Source organism: Cydia amplana, chromosome 16 (assembly GCF_948474715.1).
Source record: "Cydia amplana chromosome 16, ilCydAmpl1.1, whole genome shotgun sequence".
Taxonomy (NCBI): domain Eukaryota; kingdom Metazoa; phylum Arthropoda; class Insecta; order Lepidoptera; family Tortricidae; genus Cydia; species Cydia amplana.
Genome location: NC_086084.1, coordinates 12,280,130 through 12,301,913, shown reverse-complemented (window position 1 = coordinate 12,301,913; position 21,784 = coordinate 12,280,130). Strand labels below are relative to the sequence as shown.

Genomic DNA, 21,784 nt, shown 5'->3' with positions numbered 1-21,784 from the left:
CGAACGCCTTATATTGGGCAAGATTTAATCCTGCAACAAACATGTATGGATTAGGTAGATATTGCGAAAGAACGGCGATATAATCAAGGCTCTTAATACTGTTTAAAAGGTTTACCTTTGTAAATAGTCACAACTGATTGCTGAAAATATTAGACATGTGGGCCTATGGACGGTTTCCAGGACACAATTTATGGTCTTGTTGGATAGATTTAGGCATACGTTTTCATTTTATTTATGCCTTTTAACCCTAAAACAAAAAACTGAACATAATCTTAAAAGTTCGAAAGAGTTCTTCCAGTACTTGTCATAACCTCCATTTTTAGTAATGTTTACCATCAACGAGCATGATTGTACATTGTAGGCCCCTTAGCTTTGCTTATTCTTATTTAATGTATTGGTATTTAATGGTGACAGCAGAAATATCTCTTGAAACAGAAACGATTCAGAATGAAAACCAAATGAAAACAAATAAGGTGACGGCTGTCATTCACAATCCATATTCCACAGATAAAACACTGATGACACGCGTTTTGGAATTATTTGAACACAGTGTTGCTAACCCGCGATTTTTCAAATTTGCCGCCTTTTACTACTGACAAGATTTGGTTGACGGACTTTAGAATCGAACTCAATATTCGTTGCTTAAAATTATGCTTAAAAATTGCTTAAACTTTGGGAATAACTAAAAATAGAGTGTTTATCGTAAAATTATGGTACTAAGTTAAATTATACATTAATTTTGGTATTAAACACAGTTCTTGTCAATAAATGAGCATCTATCAAAGCTGGGCGTTTAAATTAGTAGCTCGATCCAACCCACTGACAGACGTCAAAACTGACAACTTGTCATATGAAAAAGCGCAAATTTTTTCAGTCATTTATTTTGCGCATCGCATTGAAGTCAATAAAGTCGGCAGTATTTTAAAAATTCATCATTTTAGTGATATGTTTACTGGCTCACAAGCCACCGCCAAATGGGTAGTGAACTGAATGTAACGACAAGCGAAACCAGGTGAGTTTTCTAAAATAAATTTATTGTTTATCATTTCGTTTCGTCGGTAACGATTAGGGAATTTAGCAATTAAATGTACTTATTGCACAACCTATATTGCAGGGATTGTATGTTATTGGTTTATCAATTCACGTTTGTTCATCTTGTTCGTTGTTTCATGTTCATCACATCGGCTTAGTAGGTGTGCAGGCTTGTTCACGATCTTACCCGCCGCCAGTAATGCCCGGGGCCCAGTTCTGTAAAAGCTGTAGCCTGTATGTCATCCACTTCATTTTTAACATCATTATTATCTTTTTGAGGTAATTTATAAGATATATTCTTCATTTTAATCAATTATGAAATAATTCTAATTTATGGTGAATAAGAATTTAGAAAACCTTTAAAATAATATCAAATGTACTTCATAAACCTTTTAGAATTTAAATGATAAAGCATTACCAACTATGGACTTAAAACATTTAAATAGATATAACATTAACAATAATACCATTGCATTACATCACTCATTTTTTCTACCTAAACTACCATTTCTGTATCATGTTTTTTTGAATGTATTGTCTACATTTCAGATTATTTTAAGTCTTCAATGGGGATTGACAAGCAAGTTATATTTGAGTGTTGTGTGTGATTTGTTGGTGTTTGCTTGGTTTTTTCATTAATTTCCTAATTTATTCTATAATTTTGATTAAAAACTAGTTCATATAATAGGATTAATAGGTGTATATGACAGTCAAGTTTTCTGCTTTTGCCATGAAATAAAAAATAATTATTAGACTTGAAATCTAGGTCAGTGATATAAGAACATGTCATGGGAAAGCCATTCACCGTATCAATATCCTATGCTTCATTTTGTCCCCATATTCATTAATGGTAATTTTTGTATTTCAGTGTAGTAAGCAGGACATGGATTGGAAATATTTTATCAATTATTTGGAAGTAAGATTTGTAACAAATTCCAGTTAGTGTCTGTATTATTTTATTTGCTTATTATTATTTTAAATTATTGTGTTTATTATTAAGTATGCATTTTAATTGCTGGGTTTTTATTGGTATTTATTTCAGCATACATATATATTTTGTATTTAGTTTTTGCTGCTACTGCCCTAGTTTAGTTGTATTGACGTAAATCTTATATAATAATGCCTCTGATTTGGTATCAATTTTCTGTTATGTAGGCTGTTCTGTTCAAGGTTATAAATGTACACTTGTACAGTCAAGGTCTATAATATCGACACAGACAATGCACCATAAATATGTGTACACGACCTTATTGCCTACATATTTTCGGCCCTTTATCCATATCAATATTTTTGTGCCTTGACTGTATCTATAAATAGGTACCTACAACTACATTATTTTCTTGCCTACTTTATTTTTGGACAATTAATTAAAAATTTAGTATCATTACTACATTGCGTAATATGGATATTTAATTATTCTAATCGTGACACAGATCAAAAATAACTTCAGTCAAGGTTGTAACAAAAAATCAATCCACTACTATACTCAAGTAATAATTGAATCTTTTCATTGTACCTACACTCAAGAACAATGAAAAGGTCACATTGTGTAGAAAATCCACATAAGGTGACCCTTTCCCATTGCACGAGAGTGTATATTTAACTAAAAACCGTATTACGTCATGTAAATAGCTCTGACCTTGGAAACTTGTGTTATTTATGTTATTTATTGTGTCTACGTCTTCTATACCAAACGGTGACAAGTCATTTTTAGTCATTCGATCCAAGGTCAAAATTAATCATGCATTGATTAGTGCTTATTTACGGAACACACTAGAATATGCTCTACAATACAGTCGACAGCAGAATGATCAAAATGATCTTGGCGCGACTTTATTGTTAAGAGAATAAGAACGTGTCAAGGTAATTTTGAACACCTCGTCCGCTTAGTAAATTCAGCTGCTGACTGTACCTGTCTGAAATCACCTACTCGTATGCAATGGAGATTTGGAAGAAGCAGTTAGTTGACCATCTTGTATGATTTATCTAGTTAATTAGTTAGCTTTGTTTTTATATATATGCCAGGTTCCAAATAGACACTTTAATATATCAATGTAATGGATAGAAGTAGCCAATCTAACTGGTTCTGTACTAAAATTACAGTTGGAGTTAGATCAAACTTTCATATTAGTATTCAGTCAGATTATAGAGACGTATGAGACCCTCCAAAGGCCCAGCCATACCACAGAATAAATAATAGTACTAAGTACAGAAGACTCACTCTCTAACAAAACGCGTCTGTTACGATCAGCACAGATATGGCCGCTAGGTGGCGACAGCGCCACGCGCGGCTTATGGCTTTCCCCAAAATTGGGGCCGAACGGATGTACTTTTAGCTACCTGTAGCAAAGCGACGAAATCGCGGAGTGAGACACACCTGGCCATACAAATGAAATATCCAATATTTGCCATGGAAATTTGAACCCATAGTGTAGGAAATAGAGTACTGATAATGTCCGCTACTTGACGCTAGATGTCGACTACGAGATAATTCGCGTTTTGGTAAGTAAGCTGATGTATGGAGTTACCACTCATTCTTTACTCATATTTATCTATGCCTTTACCTATTTTAACCTAGTGTACACTGTACCTGTACCTATATTTGTAGTTACTGATGTGCCTAAGGAAACTTTCCAAAATTGCGAAATGTCTCGGAAATTTAACGTAGGAAAAATTCGGAAAATTTCTTACATTTTTATATGAGAATTGAAACTTTCCAATTTTAAATTTAAATTCCCCATATTTCCTAGTGAAAGCTTAATGAAATTTCTGAGAATTTATAGAATTTTATGGAAACTTTCCGCAACTTGCACATCTGTATTTGTAGTTGCAATGATCCTTTGTATGAATGAGTGCATCGTGCATCAATAGACGGACTTGAGTATCTACCTATTGCTCCAAAGTACGAAGATGATTCAGTCATTACGCCGTAATCAGCAGGAACAAAGATTATTTGTGCAATAATAAATGATATCATAAATTAGTTTAATTGTATGTTTTGGACTTCCGGCATGCTGTTTACATATTTTTATACAGATTTTAGCATAGGATTAAGGTCTATTACTGTCTAACAAGCGAATTGTTGAAAACCGTTAATATCAGAAATACATAATTCTAAAGTGGTTCGGATTTAATTCTACCGTAAAAATGAATTCTACATAGGTATTTATAACTAGTGATTCTGTAAGCTGTGGACTTTGCGAATTCCTATGACTCCGTTATAATGAAAATTAAAAAAAAAACAGGCCAAGTGCGAGTCGGACTCGCGCACGGAGGGTTCCGCACCATCAACAAAAAATAGAGCAAAACAAGCAAAAAACGGTCATCCATCCAAGTACTGACCCCGCCCGACGTTGCTTAACTTCGGTCAAAAATCACGTTTGTTGTATGGAGCCCCACTTAAATCTTTATTTTATTCTGTTTTTAGTATTTGTTGTTATAGCGGCAACAGAAATACATCATCTGTGAAAATTTCAACTGTCTAGCTATCACGTGAGATACAGCCTGGTGACAGACGGACGGACGGACAGCAGAGTCTTAGTAATAGGGTCCCGTTTTTACCCTTTGGGTACGGAACCCTAAAAATCACGAGATACGCTTGAGAAGTTGCGACCTGTAGAGGAAAACAGGACATTGGAAAGCATTCTTGCCCAAGCTGAAAGTAGACACTTCGCTTTTGCCCGGCCATTAAAAATAAGCAATCCAGTGCAACTAATTTAATACTTGGTTCGACATATTCGACTCAAAGTAGTACATCAATAATATTACCCAGGTTCTCAACAGGTTCAGTTTAAAAATAGTCCCCACCGCTAAATCTGATCGCTTATCTAGATTGCTTGATGATTGCCCATAACCCTAACCCCACTGCTTACGCGCTGTAACTAGCACCGCTGAAATACGCCTTTATCGTAGACCTTATGTGTTTGATGTAAGGTTTATATTGGCTTATTTTGTTTGGTAGTTTCTAATTCACTTTAAATAACTGCAGTTTAAGGCACCTACTATACTTCGTTTTTTTTAGCATTAGAAATAAGGTAAACAATCTTGATGTGTCTTTTAATTGAAAAACACATTTTAAAAATAAGTTACGGTAAATATGTAACAATTATGAATCTAATACGATCTTTTATAAGTCTTCTGCTTTCATAAGTAATAGTTATTGATTTTTAAAAAGTGTTTTTCAATTAAAAGACATGTCAAAATCGCTTACCTTCTTTCAAGTTCTTTCTAATGCTAAAAAAAACGAACTATAGCGAAAGAAGAAAGTTAGTTTTAATAACAGTGTTTTTATGCCTAACGATTCCTTTTCTTTAGAAGACTAAACTAAGTACTACAAATTTAGAAAAAAAATGAGCCAAGAAAAATGTTTTGCTTGATATATTTACTAACGCTGTAGCTAACCCATATTGCATGTCAAGCTAAATTACCTATTACCTTCTGTGTTTTTACTATTTTTATATGTGTATGATGTGAGATCACATTTCTTATATTCTTTTACGATTTCACCCCATTACATACGTGGAGTTGTGTCGGTTTTATTTCGTTGTGTTTAGTTGTAGTTTATCTAGTAGCAAGCGGCGTTACGTAATGTTCTTTTACTGTTCTGAAACTTGCCTTTATTTCATTACGGTATGCTCAGTTTTTAGTTTTATACAATTGTTTCTTGTCTACCGTCCTGTATTTTTGATATTGTAATTATTTTCTGACATTAATGACAATCTGTCACTGACGTATTGTCACCTAGCGGTGCGTTTCGTTATTGCATACGTAAATTTGTTATGTGATTGTAGCTTGCTAACTTTCTTATATATTTTTTTATTTTTTGTTACAACTAAGTGCTCAATTTACTCTTTTTTTTGTTATTCCGTTGCATACTTTTCATTTTTTTTTTTTACTGATCTTTTTTTGTGTAAATGGTTGACTGGTGGGGTAAACCAAAAGTACTTAGTCGATAGACAGGCGTGCATTCACGCCCGTTTTTTTTATATATATTCTTATATATTTATTATATTTATATATATTTATCATATAATTTATACCTACCTTGTGAATTATTATGTCCGATGATGAATCGTTTCATTCAGCTTGCGACTTGTCTTCTTCCTTTCACTCTTTCAATAGTTCAGTTTCGGAGCCTGATACTCTTGGCAGCTGCCTAGGGCGCACTTTTTTAACTGCCACAAAACATTTTAACACATGTCACATTAACGCGCAAAGTATCCCTAGCCACTACAGCGACCTCCTTGACACTTTTTCTTCATGCAATCTCCACGCTATTTTCGTTTCCGAAACCTGGCTCAAACCTACCCTCGCCACCACGTCTTTTAGTCTACCTGGCTTTGTGTTGGTGCGGAACGACCGCGTTGGTAAGGGAGGTGGCGGTGTTGCCATATACCTCCGCGGCAATATCCCTTATAAAATAATATCTTCTTCTCCATCTCAGTTTTCGGGGTCTATGGAATATTTAATAATTGAAATAAATATTGGAGGGACTAAGGCTGCACTCGGTGTAGTGTACTGTCCACCTAGCGTTGACTATTTCATGGATCTCGAAACTGTTCTTGCCTCTCTTAGCGTTGAATACGAACATCAGATAATCATGGGCGATTTCAATACTGACCTCTTAAAGGACAACATCAGGACGCGCAAACTGAACGCCATTATTGAGTCTGCTGATCTCTCTGTGCTTCCCCTTATGCCAACTCACCATAACATCGACACGTCGGACTCCTGGTTGGACCTTATTATTGTCTCGTGTGTGGATCTCGCAAACAAAGTTGGCCAACTCCCTGCTCCAGGTTTTTCGCGTCACGATCTCGTCTTCCTCAGCTATCGCCTTCGTCCTCCCAAGTTGCAGCGTGTGACGATACAACTCCGCAGCTTTGCCAGACTGGACATTCAAGCCTTACAGAGGGACGCTCGCGCGGTAGATTGGTCGTCGACGCTGTCAGCTTCGTCGGTTGATGAGGCGGTGGCGGCCCTTAACTCATCTGTTCTTAAACTTTTCGACATTCATGCGCCTATACGCACAGTACGGTTGAAGAGGCCCCCGGCGCCGTGGTTCACGCGAGAGGTACGTATTGCGATGACACGGCGAGATCGGGCTTTTCGCAAATTTAAGCGCGACCGTTGCGAGGAGAATTGGTGCCTTTTCAAGGCTGCCAGAAATAAATGCAACCAGATGGTAAGAGCGGCGAAACGTAAATTCATTCACCACAACATCGCCATGTCATCACCAGCTGAGACATGGAAATTTCTCAAATCGATTGGCGTAGTTAAATCTTCTGTTAAGTTAACTTCTTCTGCTTTTTCGGTAAACGATCTAAATTCCCACTTTGCAAAACCTTCCTCATTAGATTCTGTTACTAAAGTTCTCAGTATTGCTGAAATCAGTGCCCTGCCCTGTTTTAGTACAAATGCTTTCTCTCTTACCCCAGCCACAGATGAAGAGATTAGAAAAACTATAACTTCTGTGAAATCGAATGCTGTTGGCCATGACGAGTTAAGTAGAACTATGATTACTTCCATCTTAGAATGTATCCTCCCTGTTATAAGGCATGTTATTAACTTTTCTATGTCTTCTGGGGTTTTTCCTTCGTTATGGCGTCACGCCTATGTCATTCCTCTGCCTAAAGTTTCCAACCCCAGTGCACTTAAAGATTTTAGACCCATTTCTATTCTCCCCTTTCTTTCAAAAATTTTAGAAGCTATTGTCCATAAACAACTGTCCGCTTACATTTATTCCAATCAATTACTTTCTTCTTTTCAGTCTGGTTTTCGTCGTGGCCACAGTACTTCCACCGCTTTGCTCAAAGTGGTCGATGACGTGAGGCTGGGTATGGACTCTTCATTGTTAACAGTGTTGGTCCTTATCGATTTCTCCAATGCTTTTAACGCTGTTAACCATGATCTGTTGCTGGCCACTCTAAGGCACTTGAATATATCTTCATCTGCGGCTGGTTGGTTCTCTTCGTATCTTCAGGACCGCCGTCAGTCGGTTCGCTCTGATCGTACGTCTTCTGACTGGTGTACTCTCACTTCTGGAGTTCCACAGGGCGGAATACTCTCACCTCTTCTTTTCTCGATTTTTATCAACCTTATTACGTCTAAAATTAAATGCTCTTACCATCTGTATGCTGATGACTTGCAGCTTTATACCCAAGCGAGTGCTAAGGATCTGGACCAGGCAATTGCCGAAATAAACTTAGACCTTAACCGCATTTCCACTTGGTCACATTGCTTTGGTATCACAGTTAACCCAGCCAAATGCCAGGCCATATTACTTGGCAGCACCCGCTTACTCTCTTTGGTAAACACTGCTGAATTGGCACCGGTTCTCTTTGAAACAGAAGTTATTCCGCTTTCATCGCAAGTGAAGAACCTGGGGCTAACAATCGACAGTGGGCTCACATGGGAACCTCAGGTGTCCGACGTAAGTCGTAGAGTAATTAACACGCTAAGAGCACTCTATCCCCATAAACATTTTCTCCCGGTCAGCACAAAAACTCTCCTCGTCCAAGCTCTTGTTCTGCCTGTCCTTGATTATGCTGATGTTTGTTACACTAATATCACTCAAGATTCTTTAAATAAATTTGACCGGCTACTTAACAGCTGCATTCGATTCGTGTTCGGACTTCGTAAGTATGACCATATCTCTTATTTCCGTAGAAAACTTAATTGGCTCCCTATACGAGAACGTAGGTCCCTTCGTACTCTGTGTACTCTCTACTCAATCTTGTTTGACCCGTCCGCCCCAGATTATCTCCGGTCGAAATTTAAATTTGTCACTCCACGTCCAGGTATTACAGATCTTCGCTCTTCCCGTAGCCTTACGCTCATTGTCCCCCAGCATCGAACGGGTTTCATGTCCAATTCTTTCACTATTCAGGCTATCAGACTTTGGAACATTCTCCCACTCCCTATCAGACAAGCGCAGACCAAATTCACATTCAAGCGCATGCTGCGCAAGTATTTCCTTGACAAACTTTCCTCTTCGTCAACTTAATGATTCACACTAGGTGTTTATATATGTATGGTATATATGTAGGTTTATTTCTATATTAAGTATATGTGTAAGTTTATCAATATAGTTTATATTCATAATGATATAGTCCTGTTTTCAAATTAATATATTCTAAAAGACACTGCACCTACTTAATCTTTCTGGTTTGTCCCATTGGTTGACTGGTAGAGAATGCCTTAAGGCATTAAGTCCGCCATTTGTACCTTCATGTATTGTGCAATAAAGATTAAAATAAAATAAATAAATAATACATATACCGCACCAAGTATAACATAAACAGTTATATTACAAAAACAGTTCGAACATTTATCTACTTAACTACTAATGGGATAAAGCACACAATCGAATGGATTTTCCAATGCAACATATGTTTGTTTTGTTACACGTGGTGGGGTAGAGATAAGGTCATTATTATCATCACCAAATTTAAGAGGTTTCATTGTAATAAAAGAGGGAATAAAACATCTTCGTGGCAGGACATTTTTTTCAAATGTTTATCCGCAAAGCCGTTGGCTCTTGTGATGGTGCTAGCTAGTAGACACTACACTAGACAGTCTAGATCTAGATGTTCGGCGAGAGCTTACTAGTGCCCAACCTAAACCGGATTTTTAGTCGAAGCCGAAGGTTCTGTTGTGCTCAAGTTACGGTCGAAACCGAACCTTCGGCCGAAACATGATTTTCATGCCGAAACCTAATTTCTTTATTAAAAAATAACTATCTTCCTAAGGCCTTCTCAAAAACAACCTGTTAGTTTCTCTTTTCACTTATATAACATGTAAAGTATATATCTATTTGTTTTACAGTTGGACGGGCGGTTGGTTCAGCTGGACGCGCCAGTCCGACACGATGCTACGAAATGTTGAAAAGAGAATATTGTCATGTGAGACTTTTTATACGAGTACCTATACATAGTATTTATTTTATAGGCATTGTATTATACTCTGTAAAGCTTCCACCAGAGATGTGCGAGGTGATATATAGCGACGGTGTGTAGCGGGCTCTATTTAAATAGGTATAAGCGAGCGGGGTGTGCGGTGAGGCGGAAGAGGAGGTTTTTTTTTAATGTTTTTCGCACACATCCTTCCCTTGTTTTGTATGTACAAAAACCTCGCTCCGCTGCGCGAGGATAGGTCAATGAAGTGTTTTTATTGATTCATGACAAACACATCCCTCGCTACGCATCCTCGCACATCTCTGGTGGAGACGCAGCCTAAAGCTTGCCCGTAGCTTACGGTGCGATACAAAGGTAACAACAGTTTCAGTTAGCTGTTAATGTTGTGTGTGTTATTACGTTAATCAAGGAACTCCGATAATCTTATCTTCGTCCTCTGCGGCTAGCGTTGTCCGATAATAGTGTTCGTAAATGCGAGATATCCAGCTGTATAAGTATAATGAAACCGGACTATTTTTATATCTAATTCACACAAAGATAAATAGAAATAACCGATACCAATCGATCTTAATAGACTAGGCGGCCCCGAAGTCTATTGCAAGTTTAATATATACGCACTCGTGCTTGAATTTCGCATCATGTGCCGCTATAGCAATGCCTACCACTTGCAATGCCTGCTAATACCTACTTCTAGCGAAATATCAAAGTTTAGCCCTTAAGAACGTCACGCGTAATTAATAAAACGCGCTATCCTAAACCTTATTGAAATGCTCGAAGTTCTATTATTATATAAAATTCAAGAACTCCACCCACAAAATTAATAAAACTTACCTCCATAGGTCTGAAGACAGCATACAAGCGGTTCTACGTTGACATCGGATCCGTGGTGGGGCAGAGCGACAGGATATGGACCATCTCCTTGAACGACGAGGCGCCGGCCACGCCTCTAGTGATGCTGCACGGGATGGGCGCCGGCGTGGCGCTGTGGTGCCCCAACCTTGACGTGTTGGCCACTAATAGGCCGGTGTACGCCATCGACTTGTTGGGTAAGACGGCAGTTCTCCGTGGTGGGACAGAGCGGCAGGATATGGACCATCTCCTTGAACGACGAGGCGCCGGCCACGCCTCTTGTGATGCTGCACGGGATGGGCGCCGGCGTGGCGCTGTGGTGCCCCAACCTTGACGTGTTGGCCACTAATAGGCCGGTGTACGCCATCGACTTGTTGGGTAAGACGGCAGTTCTCCGTGGTGGGACAGAGCGGCAGGATATGGACCATCTCCTTGAACGACGAGGCGCCGGCCACGCCTCTTGTGATGCTGCACGGGATGGGCGCCGGCGTGGCGCTGTGGTGCCCCAACCTTGACGTGTTGGCCACTAATAGGCCGGTGTACGCCATCGACTTGTTGGGTAAGACGGCAGTTCTCCGTGGTGGGACAGAGCGGCAGGATATGGACCATCTCCTTGAACGACGAGGCGCCGGCCACGCCTCTTGTGATGCTGCACGGGATGGGCGCCGGCGTGGCGCTGTGGTGCCCCAACCTTGACGTGTTGGCCACTAATAGGCCGGTGTACGCCATCGACTTGTTGGGTAAGACGGCAGTTCTCCGTGGTGGGACAGAGCGGCAGGATATGGACCATCTCCTTGAACGACGAGGCGCCGGCCACGCCTCTTGTGATGCTGCACGGGATGGGCGCCGGCGTGGCGCTGTGGTGCCCCAACCTTGACGTGTTGGCCGCCAATAGGCCGGTGTACGCCATCGACTTGTTGGGTAAGACAGCTATCTACGTGGATAAGGTGCAAAGCGAGCGTGAGCCTCAGATGATTTTCCACCTTCTGAATAGTGTGGATCCGTGTTAGGCATTTTGACGACATTGGGCTAAGGGATCGGCGAGTTTTTGTCACTTAAACTATCTTGGCTATTGATGATGATGTCCTCCCAGACGTATCTGTCGACGGCGACACCCGGACAAATTAGGTATTCTGTAAATTCTGACGTGCTGGGCTCGAACGTGACTTGCGAAACCGAGTTTTGTTTTAAACTTCCGGCCGCAACTCGTGCAGTAGAGCTTGCCATTTGAGTCGGTAAGTGTAAGGAGGGCTTGAGCCAACATTTTCGAAGCTGGCATTTAGCGTCGTTGAGATCAGTGTTGACTGTTAACTATGTCGTCGTAAATTATTTAATCTTCATCTTGGTCAACCCTTTTTGTAGGTGTAACTATCTGTTGGTATGTCATGAGAAGTAACGTTGTAATTACCATAGGTTTCGGGCGCAGCTCCCGGCCCAAGTTCTCGACGGACGCAGATAAAGTGGAGGCACAGTGGGTGGAGTCCGTGGAGGAGTGGCGGCGGGAAGTCAACATACGACAGTTCGTGCTGCTGGGGCACAGTCTCGGCGGGTACATCGCCACGGCGTACGCGCTTAAATACCCTGAGCGGTAAATAAAATAACCAAGTCAAGCAAATCTTATAATATTTAAAACCTTCGCGTTTTGAACACATATTAACTCACATTTATAGACGGGTCTAACGCGAAATTTATTCAATTACCTTTATATACCGATTTTCGACACAGTTTTCACTGGTTAGCCGCGACCATGACCAGTGAAATCTGTGTCGAAACGTCGGTATATAAAGGTAATTGAATAAATTTCGCGTTAGACCCGTCTATAAATGTGAGTTAATACAAGCAAATCTTGTCAGTAAATAAAAACGGCGCGAAATTAATATTTTCTATGGGATGATATCCCTTCGCGCCTATATTTTTCAAATTTGCCGCCTTTTTCTATTGACAAGATCTGCTTGCCCAGCTATATTTATGTATACTCTCATTATATTATGGTCTACACTTCTACAGCCACACCAAAGAGAATTTGGAATAGAGGCGAATTGACAAAGTTATTAATTATGTAACCACAGTAAATTTACTGCCATCTTTCGACGGAAGATTAAAACTGTTAGATCGCCATTTGACTTTGATCCTTATTATTTGCCTTAAGGTTGAGTGGTAGAGAATGCTTTTGGCATTAAATAAATAAATAAAAATAAAAATAAAAATCATTTAATTCAGAAAACAGGTTCCATAATTTGGTTAGTAACTATTTACTTAACTTAAGACCTATGTTAGAGATATAAGAATAATAAATAAAAAATACACACAAATCACAAAATTTTACAAATTAAAAATTAAAACAAAAGATGCGACTCTCCCCCCCCTCTGCCGCCTCATGCATCCCATGAACTCCGCATAACATGCAGATCCATGAAGCGACCGAGGACGGGCGAGTCCAGCCTGTCCGCAATCATCTGCAGGATACTGTTGCTGCTCCCTCGCACACGTCGCATAACGGACGCCGACTTTTTCCGTATTATTGCATAGAAATCGTCGACGGCCGCGTCGGCAAACATACCCGACGCGCTGCAATAGCGAGGGAGCCGCAACAGGGCCCTGAATGCGTTATTGTATTGCACTCTTAGTGCATTGTACGCCCGCTGCGTAAAACTGACCCATAGACCACTCGTGTAGAAACTTTGGCAGTACGCTCTAAAAAGGGATAGTTTTACAGGCACACTACAACGAATGAATCTATGAGCCAGCATATTGCCGCGAACGGACAATGCCCTTCGCTCACGTTCTATATCTTTATCATCTTTAAGGTCTTCGGCTAGCACATGGCCCAGATATTTAAATTCTGTCACTCGTTTCAAAGGCGTACTGTTTAAAAGAAGTGGCGGAATGTATAGTGGCAACTTGTTCCTGCCTTTGAAAATCATGAACTCACTTTTCTTCACATTATACCTTAAGCCATGCGCATCCGCATACCTTTCACATATTTTTATCAGCTTTTGCAGTCCATAGAATGACGGGCTGAGCAGCACCATATCATCCGCATAACTTATATTATTTACGCTGATATTATCCAGGCGGCAACCGATATGCATGCTACTCAGCTCGCCAATCAGCTGATCAACATATAGGTTAAATAACCTTGGCGATGTTAACCCTCCCTGCCTTACACCACAGCTGAGTGAGTACTCGTCAGAATACACATTTGCCCACCTCACTTTGTTCTTTTGATTACCATACCAATATGAAAAAAGACTGACAACCTCGGGTGCCACGCCTGTCTTCCTTAACTTGTTCCAAAGTAGATCGTAGGACACAAGATCAAAAGCTTTGGACAAGTCCAGGAAGCATGCGTATATAGGCGATTTTCTATTGATATAGTAATCAACAGTATGCTTCAGCGTTAGGATTGCGCATTCAGTACCTAAACCTACTTGGAAACCAAACTGTTCATTACACAGTTTTATATGTTGACTAAGATAAACGTCCAGTATTTTATCCAACACTTTAGCAACAACTGTAGCAAGCGAGATGGGGCGATAGTTCGCTTTGTCAGAAATGTCACCTGTCGAGTTCTTTATCAGCGGCGTCACAACAGTTTTCATAAGATCACATGGTAAATATGAGTGGCGTAAACAAAAGGTAAAAAACATGGCCAAAACTCTGTACAGATGCGGACCGGCGTGCTGTAGATGTTCTATACTTAGCCCATCGTGTCCCGGAGACTTACCCCTTTTCATGCACTTTATAGCCCGGCCCACCATTGTACTCGTTATTTTAAAAACCGGACTCGTTGTAGTGTCCAATGGATTGAGCACCTCACATGACTTTAGGGGTGAGTCTACCTTAAAAAATTGCCCAAACATATTGGCAATGTTCACAGGATCGCAAATACCATCAACACTGACAGGCAGAGATACTTTACCATTCAACTTTTTCGTGTTCTTCCAAAACTTACTGAACTGCTTAGATGAATGTTGCGAGGCAAGAATATCCATGTCGATTTGTTCCTGATTGACTTGACAAAACTTAAGCCTAGATTTAAATATTTTTCTACTATGACACATAGCCTCATAAACAGGCCCGCACCTTGGTCTATTATGTAAGATATATGTGCAAAAATCCAGCCTAGCCTGTTTATGCGCCTCTGACACATGTCTATTCCAACCCCGCAGACATCTATTTCTATTCCCTACTCTAGCAAGTTTTTTAGTACACGACTCTATAGCCGCTTGCCTCAGAGTATTAATAATATTCTCATAATATTTTTCTATAATTTTCCTATGCATACCATCCTTACACAATTTATCTGCACACAATTGAAACTCAGAAGGAAAATCTATTAATTTTAATTTATTATCACATATGTTACTATAGTTTTCAATTTCATCGGGATTTCTCAGGCCCCAAATAACATATTTATTACAGTTATCAGTGCTTATTTGTAACTTACTTCCAATATGACCTAAATCACATTCAATCCGCAATGGGAAATGATCCGACCAGTATACATCATACAAGACTTCAATATTTTTTATAGTTTTCCAAGCTGATTTGCTAACAATACAGTGGTCGAGCCATCTCTCACAACAATTAAGTCCGCCTTTTGTACGATAAGTTTTTCTTTTGTGCAATAAAGTTTAAATAAATAAATATTTCACTGATTAATTTGTTAAATATCAAAAATTAACTCCATCTACTCGACACTTGGCCAAAGGTAATATCTTTTCGAGCGATCGTGCCATACCTTTGGCCTACTGTCGAGTAGATGGCGTTACTTTTTGATATTAACAAATTTAACACATATCACTGAAACAATAAGGATCAAAATCAAATGGCGTTCTAGACGTTTTAATCTTCTGTCGAAAGATGGCAGTAAATGTACAGTGGCAACATATTTTGCCATACACTCTATTCTATTTAGCCACACTATCATATCAACTGATAATTCATAAACTTTATTGCAAAAACTTTGCAAACAAATTAGGGTAGAACAGTATGGTTCTTACCCCCTATCCTAATCAACCTTCACCTGTTCATTTCTTTTAGAGTACAACACCTCATCCTAGCCGATCCTTGGGGCTTTCCCGAGAAGCCCGCCAACGTGCACGAAAAGTACCAGATTCCCCTCTGGGTCCGCGCCGTCGCCACAGCCGTGTCCCCCCTCAACCCGCTGTGGGCCGTGCGCGTTGCCGGCCCGGCCGGGAAGTGGCTCATAAGCAAGACGAGGCCGGACCTGTCCAGGAAGTACCTGAACTTTGTGCCCGACGCGGAGACGGTCATACCGGATTATATACACCAGTGCAACACGCAGACTCCTAGGTATGGCGATGTTTGCTTTGATATTATATCAACAAACTTGATATTCTGTTTTTCATACACTGTCAGTTTTCGGACACATCAGTCTCCATTAGATTTATCGAAGCAGATACAATACAAATATATATATAAACAATAAACATTCCTTTGTTGCCAAGGCAAGGCGCACGTTCTTATTTTTAGCACCTCGTGAGTCGTGCCGCAGGCCAAAGAGAATTAAATCCGCAGGCTTTTATAAAGTCGATGAACAATAAATAATGACATGTGTCTGTCATTATAATACCTAAAAAGTGTTTGAAAGTTTTAAAATGTATTCCTAATTGTTGTACGGACATGCAAAGTCACGCTCACTCTATGACAAGATTCCTATACATTCACTATAGTCAGTGTAAGCTAAGAAGTAATTTTGGCAGTTATGAATTGACCCTTATATATGACAGGCTATCAGTTAAAGTTTAACTGTTAAACGGTAGGTCTTAATAGCTTCGTAAATATAAGGGTCAATTCATCTGTTGTCAAAATTTGCTTCTTAAGTTACACTGACTATAGTAACTATACTTCTTAATTGGCAGACTAAATATTTTGAATTTTATTTTCAGCGGTGAAAGCGCGTTCCACACACTAATGCACGGCTTCGGCTGGGCGAAGAACCCGATGGTGAAGCGAGTGTCCAAACTGGACGCCAACCTCCCCGTCACCGTTTTGTATGGCAGCCGGTCTTGGGTGGACAACAGCACGGCCCAGGTGCTGGCGGACCAGCGGCAGAGCCCTCACAACACTTTCGTGCAAGTAAGTGTGGACTCTATGTCTTTAGCAATAAGATTGAAGAATCTAATGGTGAATCGAGTGTCCAAACTGGACGCCAACCTCCCCGTCACCGTGTTGTATGGCAGCCGGTCTTGGGTGGACAACAGCACGGCCCAGGTGCTGGCGGACCAGCGGCAGAGCCCTCACAACACTTTCGTGCAAGTAAGTGTGGACTCTATGTCTTTAGCAATAAGATTGAAGAATCTAATGGTGAATCGAGTGTCCAAACTGGACGCCAACCTCCCCGTCACCGTGTTGTATGGCAGCCGGTCTTGGGTGGACAACAGCACGGCTCAGGTGCTTGCGGACCAGCGGCAGAGCCCTCATAACACGTTCGTGCAAGTAAGTGTCGATTCTATGACTTTAGCAATAAGGTTGAAGAACCCGATGGTGAAGCGAGTGTCTAAACTGGACGCCAACCTCCCCGTCACCGTTTTGTATGGCAGCCGGTCTTGGGTGGACAACAGCACGGCTCAGGTGCTTGCGGACCAGCGGCAGAGCCCTCATAACACGTTCGTGCAAGTAAGTGTCGATTCTATGACTTTAGCAATAAGGTTGAAGAACCCGATGGTGAAGCGAGTGTCCAAACTGGACGCCAACCTCCCCGTCACCGTTTTGTATGGCAGCCGGTCTTGGGTGGACAACAGCACGGCCCAGGTGCTAGCGGACCAGCGGCAGAGCCCTCACAACACCTTCGTGCAAGTAAGTGTCGACTCTATGTCTTTAGCAATAAGGTTGAAGAACCCGATGGTGATGCGAGTGTCCAAACTGGACGCCGACCTCCCCGTCACCGTGTTGTATGGCAGCCGGTCTTGGGTGGACAACAGCACGGCCCAGGTGCTGGCGGACCAGCGGCAGAGCCCTCATAACACCTTCGTGCAAGTAAGTGTCGACTCTATGTCTTTAGCAATAAGGTTGCTGTATCACTGGCCTGTATAGCAGGCGCTAGGTGTAAATACTTTATTTAACGTTTTGAACGCCAAGAACACCTAAAGTCGTTACTAGTCGTGCCCACCGCGCCAAGGAAAACTACAGGTGTTATGACGTACGCTGTCAAAGTAACCTTCACACAAGTAATGTTAAGCTCGCTTGCGTTCTAAGGGTTAAGGTCGTGAGTGACACCGTCCCGTACGGTGGTCGTGTTGGTGAACATCGGCGGATTGTTGACTCTATGCTTATAGTATAAGTGATAAGATCGCAAGCTAAGTAGATTTCTTGCCCACACTTTTCTTGTCCTGTCATTTAGGCACTATTATGTCGAGTACATCCGAAATCTCTCCTTGTCATATCGACGGCTTAAACCTGAGATACGGACCGGATGTCCTTTTCTGTAATCTTCATTATTACAATTACAGGTGATTAATGGTGCCGGCCACCACGTATATTTAGACAAGCCCGAGCTCTTCAACAAGTACGTGCTCGAAGCGTGCGCGCGCACCGACGGACCCACCGACCCTTCTAGACTAGCGATCGAACCCGCGAGACCCGAAAACGAGCCAACGAGACCCGCAATCGAACCCGCGAGACCCGAAAACGGGTCGGCGAACCCCGAGCGGGCCAGCGACGAGCGAGCGCCCAACAACACGGCTTCTTGATCGTAGCCATATCTGTACTGCTAAGCACGGAGCGAGTGATTCCAAGTGGTTATTTGCTAATATTCGAAAGGATAATTATCAATGATGTTATCTTGATAATTATCGTGATTTTTATGCCTGATAATCATCGCGATAATTATCAAAAAAGATTATAATTATCTGGATAATTTCGAACCCTGTTATTTGCTTTATTATAATTGTATCCTGTTTACCGGTGGCGTATACATAGTTAAAGAAACGAACTGTAACTTTTATGCAGACTTTTTTGCAATTATGAAATCCGGTAGCCAGGAGGAAAATTGGGTGCTGAAAATACTGTAATTTACAGTTTGACGTCCATGTAGGGGCCTGTAAAGAGAGGCAGAGCTGTGCTTTAGAATTTGTAACCATATTCTGCCGTATTAAGCCTAAATGTTGCAAATTGAGAGACCATTTACAAAGGCTCTCGTTGAAATTTGAATCTTCATGCTCAGACATTAAGGTTCCTTGAACTATTCTTGAACACATTCAGTGCTAAAGAATAAGGTTATGATTTCGTTCCCAGGCCGGACGACCCGATAGTCGGGATCGTGGTACTACAGCTTTATATGACGAAATTGTTGTGGCCTGGTGCGGATGTCTTGTTTGGCTGGGTGGCAATGAATGTGTTAATAATTTTTATAAGTACCTACTTTTAATAATGCAGTAGCATAGGTAAGTACCTATTGCTTGGAAATTCTGTCTTCAATGTGACGAATTAGACAATTTAAATAATATAATAGCGTAGTTATCGACTACGGGGCCACTTTTTAACAACCTTGTGAGACGAAACTACATTATAGAGTGAGATAGGTTCGCTGGACTAGGCTCGCTAGAATATAAATAGGTATGTTATTGAATTTAATTTAATAGAAGCAGGGCGTAGATATATTAATTCGAAATACACTCGTGTGTTTTCCCCTAGAAAGCATCCTTAGGACCGGTTGCACCAACCAAAGTTAGCGGCCTGATCAACGTCACTCAGCAGTGAAATAAAACTTCATGTACAATAAAATTTAAATACGCGTTAACAGTGACAGATGGATTGGTGCAACTAATCTTATTTATAAAGTGTCATTGTATGGAACTTGCTAACTATGTAAACAAAAGTCACTAGTAAATTGACATTCAGAGACAATTTTAATATGGCGGTTTGTTTACATAGTTAGCAAGTTCCATAGAATCACACTTTAGATACTACACTACATTTATGATCTTTTGAGTAACTGCGACGAAATGTTGGAAACCGATTGTAAGATAATCTTTGATTCTTAGAAAATAGTGTTCTTTACTAATAGTACTATTCCTACAATACCTTGCATACAACGTGTTTAGCTGTTCTTGACCAAATAATAGAATAAATGAAAACAAGTAAAGAGTACGTAAAAGTTGCCTTATTTACTTTAATAACCTGCAAACACTTATAATAATAATTATATTATCTCTGTATTTCAGAACTTTCACATAATATTAAGATGTAAGAGTTAAGTTTAGAAGTAATGGTTTACTGGAGTGTTTATACGCCATTCTAATAATTAACATGTATATTAACAAGTCGAACACTGCCGGTCTAAAACTGTAAACATCTTAAATTTCATAAAATGATGTGGACTAATGTATAATTGTTGATTTTGCGGATATTTGATGTAGAAACTTATCCAGTTATATGAAAATCTTTACACTAAAATGGTATACGAAAGCAAATTAATTAATAGCTGTAAAACTATACATATTGCCGTTGTATTATACATATACACAGCCACCTCCCTAGTGCAAGAGAAAAAACAACTTTTAGAATATTAAGTGTGAACTTGTACCATTTTGTAATGTAACAAACACTAAATTTGTTAGTTATGAGTTGTTTAATGTTAGAAGAGGTCACTAATTTGAAAACAAGGATTATTTACCCGCGTTGATGGCTTTTGTAGAGAGAGGCCACGTACATAGACACCCGTGTATATAACGATAATAACGTCAGTTCCATTTTCAATCTAAAATTCTTATCCATACTATTAAATGTGAAATTCTATATATTTGCCTTTCTCTAAATTGCAAGACTTATATACAGTAAGCTACTCGGTTGTAAGGTTTATGACATCCATGAGCCTAGGGGTTGTATAATAATTTGTTGCCATAAATTATATAACTATTGTTAGATATATATATAACTATTGTTACATAATCCTTGAAATTTAAATCTCTTTCCCAGATATGTATGAACTATTCTTTACTATTTTTTATGTTCTGTCCTTATAATAATTTTTATCCTCAACCTTATCCATTCCAAATAGTTTCCTATTCCTCTTTCAATAGAAATAAAATGTAAAGCTTTAAATGTATTCTGCAATCTTTTGGCAGTACCTACACAGTCGCCCATTAATGGGTCAGGGAAAAAATTGGCCTATCCTCCTAAGGCCCAAGGTCCTACATATAGTACCTATTCAGTTCGATGTCATTTAAAACATGTTCAATTGGAACCACAGACAAGACATCCTCTAGACTGAGCATAGTAACGCTACCCCCTCTGCCACAAATATACGGTAGTTTTACTCCATCTTCGAGTCAAGTGTCAGAATCCCGTGCCGTGATTGGTCCGTGTCTTTGAACGGACCAATCACGGCACGGGACTCGCTCACCTCGTCCCCCGCACCCCAGTATTTTAGGCATCATCGGTTTCATGAAATAATTGCTCTAAACTCCGTCTAGAGGATTCCTAGTCTATGATTGGAACAGTCGCTTTGAATGTTTCGTTCAATTTTCAAACGCAAAATCAACTGTATTTTCTACAGTTTTAGGTTTAAATTTCAGTGGCAAGTTTTGGATGTTTCGTTTGTATCGCTGGGCCATAGGAGGATATTTGGTATTCATGAGCGTGGAATGAATTTCGCGCTCAGCTGATTTAGATTTTAGTATTACGAGATGTGTCAGTTTTCCCTGATCAGTGATCTTTATATTTTTTGAGTCTGTTTGGACACTGACTTGAATTCGCGGAATGCACAACTTTTGACTATGTTTTTAATAGATAGCTAATTATATTATGTTGTTGTTTGTTATTTGTCCGCAAGTTTTTTGATACGCGGTTAGATTTTATGTAAATAAAGATAATTTATTAAAACCTTTTTTTTATTGTCCTTAGTATGCAGCCAAGTAAAACTACTATAGTATGAAAATAACATGATTTATTAATAAGAACATACACAAACAATTATCTTACTCATTAATAAGGTACAAAAGATAAGAAACTCGTGCTGT

General features: G+C 39.9%; 1 protein-coding gene across 1 annotated transcript; it reads left to right on the top strand.

Moving 5' to 3' along the window:
- The first annotated feature begins 811 nt into the window (after positions 1-811).
- LOC134655131 (1-acylglycerol-3-phosphate O-acyltransferase ABHD5) lies at positions 812-18,542 on the top strand. The gene is made up of 9 exons (XM_063510590.1): positions 812-1,012; positions 1,191-1,311; positions 1,901-1,948; positions 9,859-9,935; positions 10,787-10,993; positions 12,210-12,384; positions 15,843-16,115; positions 16,712-16,901; positions 18,275-18,542. Exons 2-9 carry the CDS (start codon positions 1,232-1,234, stop codon positions 18,512-18,514), a joined length of 1,290 nt encoding a protein of 429 aa, XP_063366660.1. The 5' UTR covers positions 812-1,012; positions 1,191-1,231; the 3' UTR covers positions 18,515-18,542.
- The last annotated feature ends 3,242 nt before the right edge of the window (positions 18,543-21,784 follow it).